At 35.7% G+C, this 5,656-nt stretch overlaps 1 protein-coding gene across 1 annotated transcript; it reads right to left on the bottom strand.

Annotated features, from left to right (window-relative positions):
• Positions 1-1,482: 1,482 nt before the first annotated feature.
• Positions 1,483-4,741, bottom strand: LOC125027526. Its single transcript, XM_047616610.1, has 3 exons — positions 4,652-4,741; positions 3,099-3,287; positions 1,483-2,487 (listed from the first exon to the last, which is right to left on the bottom strand). Exons 2-3 carry the CDS (start codon positions 3,285-3,287, stop codon positions 2,107-2,109), a joined length of 570 nt encoding a protein of 189 aa, XP_047472566.1. The 5' UTR covers positions 4,652-4,741; the 3' UTR covers positions 1,483-2,106.
• Positions 4,742-5,656: the final 915 nt, after the last annotated feature.

Below are 5,656 nucleotides of genomic sequence, written 5' to 3'. Positions count from 1 at the left end.
AAAAAAAAAAAAAAATCCTGAACAGCCTACAAACTGATATTCGGAAATTAGTTACGCAATCCATCTCACAAGAGTGGTATTCATTGATCTAGAAAAAAAAGTATACATGAAAATGAATAATTTCATATTGCAAGGGAATTAATCAACGTGCCACCATTACACCTTCATTAGAATTACGGTAATTACGTATAATAGCAATCAGAATGCACTATCGTAACGCAAATGACATCTGAAATTGTGAAACTGCCCCTAATACCTAATACCCATCAACATTCACTCCATTAAATTCCTGGTGTTCATTAATATAACGAATCATCGGCAAAAACACCATAAATCGCCTCGAGTCAGTCTTCACTCTTCTTCAATATTCTTTCGGTTTAATTTCCGTTGATGAGTTTCTTCTCATTGGTTTTAAAAGCTTGGCATAATCCTGAGGTTGTATGGGATTGATTTGCTAAGATTAACATTTCCTACCTTCATGCTATTCAAAACCTTTAAAATTATATGCCTATCAGTTCTCCTTTACCGAAGCAAAGTGAAAGGCTTTAGTCGGAAACTTTATCCTTCTTGAAGAAAAACTAAATTCAACATTCACAAGCGGGAGGATTTTCAGCGCGAGTATTACTGATGCAAAATTCGCTCCGGAAAGTGTTTCGTTTTTTTTTCGTTTTTTTTAGTTTGTCGTTTTTTTTTTTTCAGGGGGAGACTTATCCACTGTCTAGAGTGAACCCCAAGACTTTCCAGAGTAGGAAGGCAGTAATGGTAAAAATGGTAATTAGTTGTGGTTGACAACTGATAATGATGAGGGCGACGATGAACGACGACGACAATGACGATGGTGATAATGATGATAGTAATAATAATAATAACAAAGACGATGATAATAACAATGATGATGAAAATGGTAATAATAATGATAATGAGATAAATAAAAATAGTAACTATAACAATAATGATAATAATAATAATTATGATGATAATGATAATAATAATAATAATAACAATGATAATATAATAATAATAGTAATAATGACGATGGTAATAGTGAGAATGTCATACAAACACGGTTTGGAATAGTGCCGGTTTATTTTTCCTTAAATATATTTGTTCTTAAAAAAAAAAAAAAAAAAAAAAAAAAAAAAAAAAAAATCTAAGGCAGACCATATGTGAGCATAGAAGTGCATTTATTTTTTACAAAGTGTCATGAACTATATAATGAATATTCCTGTTTATGTTTATTCGGAGTTTAAGAATTTGTTTAGAATCGGTTAATCGGTTCATGCATAGGTAACTGAAAGATATATAATCAGATGGTATATTTATTTTTATATCCTTATTTTAAACTAGAGAGAGAGAGAGAGAGCGAGAGCGAGAGAGAGAGAGAGAGAGAGAGAGAGAGAGAGAGAGAGAGAGAGAGATGATAGATAGATAGATAGATAGATAGAGAGAGAGAGAGAGAGAGAGAGAGAGAGAGAGAGATAGAGAGAGAGAGAGAGAGAGAGTTTAGATATAAACTTTCCACACTCTAGACTTACAAATAAATAAACATAACAACTAAATAACAACAAAAATATATACAGCAACAACAAACAACAGGTAAATATCATAAACATATATAAATCAACAACAGACAAACGAAATATACTATAGTTTTGTTGCAGTTTTAGCATTATCAAAAATAATTTATTCGTGTTCAGTGTGAGGGATGTTAAAGCTTAAACTATATAAATAAACTCCCTGTGTGACTGAGATCCATGGCAGGGGTTAATATATACAGATGGGATGAAAGAAGTGCAATATCTATATATCCATGTAAATAACTTTAAAAAATGATTTCATGTCCCCTTTTGGTTTCATCATACCCGGGCGTGCAAACAGTCTACATGTGGGTCTGTAGGAGTTGGGATGAACGTTTGATGGAAAGGAGAGATGAGGGAGAAATGAGAGGGGCCTTGTCTAGAAACCATCCTTATAATGGGGGGTACGGCCTAATGTATGGATAAACACGCATCACTGGACAGGAATAAAAATGAACTGTCACGAACATCCTCACACTTTAAATACATCAGAACCAGCATTATTTGATCGTCTGTTGATGGTCTTGGCTTAGAAGAAGCTGCTTCCCCAGACCTGCCGCGACAGACTCCTCAGTAGATCTCCTGCAACCGGACAGCGATCATCAGAAGAGGCGCACACATCCTGGCCCTGCACATGACCGTCCTCACCGAGGGCAGAGGACTCGCCGGCCCCGTTCTTGGCGAAGAGATCGAGGTGATCGGCGAAGATTTCAACGATAATCCGCTCTTCTGCAGAAAGGTTGTCGGGAGAGTCGGCTCTCAACTGGCACAGCAACTTCAGGATGCAGCCGTGAGTGTCCAGACGGCTGACGGCGGTCATGATGAGGTACACGGGATCCGTAAAGTCCTCCGAGGCCGACCTTTTCCTGCGGTAGCCTCCGGTGACGAAGAGGGCTATGATGGTGCCGGCCTGGATGGAGGGAAGGAGAGAGGTTATAAGCTTGCAACATATACTAAAGCCATTGCTAAAGCTATAAGCTGTTATAGATTCGTACCTATCACAAGTACGATAACTGATGAACTGTTCCATTTGAAGCTGCTATAAGTATGCATGATAAAACAAGTACAAAATAATAGATACAGTGCTCAGATATGAAAAGACGTGCGCCAAAAATCTATATAACTGGCTATTGTGGGTATCACATGTTTAATGATGAAATTTCCTTTTTTGACAAAGTCCTTACACATAGGCAGAACTTGCATCAGCAGTAACATTAAACTTTCCTTTCGCTGAAACTTTGATTTGAAAACACGAAACAGTACCAGATCAAAGATTTGGTTTTACAGTTTCATTTTTAGAAAATTACTTACAACTGAAACGGTTGATATCAGAGGGTCATGTGTTCCAGGAGTTACGACTGCAAAAAATCCCACCAAGATCCTCCCCAAGGGTATTACGACCGACGCTATTTTCACGCCATCCTACAACCCACCCAACGCCCATCCCTTGGCAATGAAAAGCGAAGATCATACCACTAAATTCAAGCCCCACCCTGAAAGTAAAAACAAAAACACACTCACGTGCATCGCCATCAACGTAGACACCAGAAGAGGCATCAGCCCGCCTTCGTTCACAACACCCAGCAGCGGGAGGTGTGGCAGAGGAAGCAAAGGGAAGACCGGAGGAGCGTAGCCAGGAGGAAGGATGAAGGACTCGGCGAACAGGAGGAGGTTGACCGCGAAGAGTCCTAGCAGGAGGAGGTGACGCATCTGCAGAAGGAGAGAAGGGGCGGTGAGAGAGAGGGAGATGGAGGGATGGGAGTTGCAAGGAATGGAGAGTGAGGAAGTGGGAGAGAAAGAGGCAACCAGAGAAGGAAAAAGTGAGGGAGGCAAAGAGTGGAAAAAGAGAGAAAGAGCAAGTAATGAGGGAGAGAGAGCGAAGGAGAAAGAGAGAAGGTTAGAAAGATAGAGAGATACAGACAAAAATATAGATACAGACAGATAAATAGATATAGAGAGAGAGAATTGAATGGCGGGAAACCAATTAGGTAAATTAACAAAGATGAAGACAGGGAACCAGAAGTGAGAATCAAATTGAACAAAAAGGCAAAGAAAGACAATTTTTTTTTCCTATTTTTTTTGCAATATTCCACTACAGTTTCGTCTGAACAATTACAGAAAAAAGGGAGAGACGGAAAGAGATATATAGCAAGTGAGAGTGAGAGTGAGTGAGAGAGAAAGACAACGAAAGAAAGAGAGATAAAGAGATAGATAGATAGATAGATAGATAATATACATATATATAAATATATATATATATATATATATATATATATAGAGAGAGAGAGAGAGAGAGAGAGGGGGGAGAGAGAAAGGAAGATAAAGAAAGTAAGAGAATGAGAAAGAGAGAGAAAGGAAGTGAAAGAGAGAAAGAGACAGAGAGAAGCAGAAAAGAAAATACCAAGAGCAAGAGAGAGGGAGAAAGCAGAAAAAAAAAACAAGAGAAAGGCCGTATGTCAAAAATAAATTCGTAACGCACAACGGAGAAAGTCAGGCGCAACCATACGCAGTTCCTGATCGGGTGAAAGTGACTGTAATGCAGATGGTCACATGCCCGCCTTCACTTGCCCGGGAGAAAGGACTCAATATGATTGAAGAGATTTTTAAAAATCTCATTTTGTACTTATTTCTTGCATAATTTCGAGGAAAATCACAATGATAATATCAGTAACAAAAACATATTTAGATGGGCATTGGTGTATTTAAAGAAATGAAAAAAAAAAAAAAAAATACATTACACTATTTCGCTCATAGTTTTCTCGCTCCTACATTTTCGTCATAAATAGTGTTATTATCATTAATTTTACGTTTAATGTAATTCAGACAAATCGAAATCTAGATTATCACTTCCACGCTTTCCTTGCCATTATAATAATTATATTAAAAACAAATAAAAAACGTAACATCTATCTGGTTTGTCTTCCGTCGGTCTGCAGATAACCAGGTACAGGAATATGCACATGCGTATAAATAAGCTATATTCAGCAGAAATAATCAAAACACTCAGTATTAAATGTCTTGAAGAATTGTAGTGCAGTTTCACTTTTTTTCTCACAACAGTCGATAATACTCACTGCAGCTCGTGTTTTCTAGAAGGAGGTGAACTTAGTGAAGCAACAAGGTAGTGAATGGCTAGTAACATGCACATGAGCCTTATATACACTGGGCGGCGCCAACAGATGACGTCACGGACAGTGCTTTGCTGTGACGTTAACTTGAGTGGGCGTGGGCAGGGAGGACGGAGCGATGTCATATGGTCATATAAATGAAAATGAATTGATGGATTAATTGTTTAATTGATAAATCAATTGGCCAATTAATTGATTAATTTAGAAATATATGTATATATATACATATATATGTATATATGTATATATGTATATACGTATATATATGTGTATATATATATGATATATATATATATATATATATATATATATATATATATATATATATATTAAAAAAGGGTACGAGTAAACTTTTCCTTTCAGATCCATTATCTGATTATTTTATGGTAGTATTCAGTATATTACAGCTTTAGCCGTGTAAGGTGCCTTTGCTAACCTTTACTGACAGTAAATTACAAATGAATGCTTTAGAAATATGTAAACTTCAATATGTATATAGATTTTAATCATTCAGCTGAAGTGAGTGAAAAATATATTAGTTTTCTATTTTGTATCTACTTCACTGTCTAGTTAAAAAACTCTCTTGATAATGATGGCAATGATAATGAAAATAATAATCATGATAACAGTTATAATAGTAACAATAATAATGATTAAAATAATGATAATGATGATGATAATAACAATGATAATGATGCTGTTGATCATAATAAAGATGACGATAATAATAATGATAAGAACAAAAATATTGATAATAATAATAATGATAATTATAATGATAATAATAACAATGGTAATGATACTACTACTAATGACGGTAATAATAGTAAATGATAGTGATAATTATGATAATAACAATGATGATTATAATGCCAACGTTGAACGATGATGATGGTGATGATGATGATGATAATATTAATAATAATAATGATAATGATAATAATAATGTTA

The sequence above is a fragment of the Penaeus chinensis genome, chromosome 7 (genome assembly GCF_019202785.1).
Source record: "Penaeus chinensis breed Huanghai No. 1 chromosome 7, ASM1920278v2, whole genome shotgun sequence".
NCBI classification, from domain to species: Eukaryota; Metazoa; Arthropoda; class Malacostraca; order Decapoda; family Penaeidae; genus Penaeus; species Penaeus chinensis.
This window is presented reverse-complemented; position numbering and strand designations above follow the sequence as displayed.

Bases quoted from the DNA above. Each gene is read 5' to 3' on its own strand.
- LOC125027526 (XM_047616610.1), bottom strand. From the start codon at position 3,287: ATGCGTCACCTCCTCCTGCTAGGACTCTTCGCGGTCAACCTCCTCCTG. The intron at 2,488-3,098 runs GTGAGTGTGTTT...CCCTCCATCCAG, and splicing joins CTACGTTGATGGCGATGCAC to GCCGGCACCATCATAGCCCT.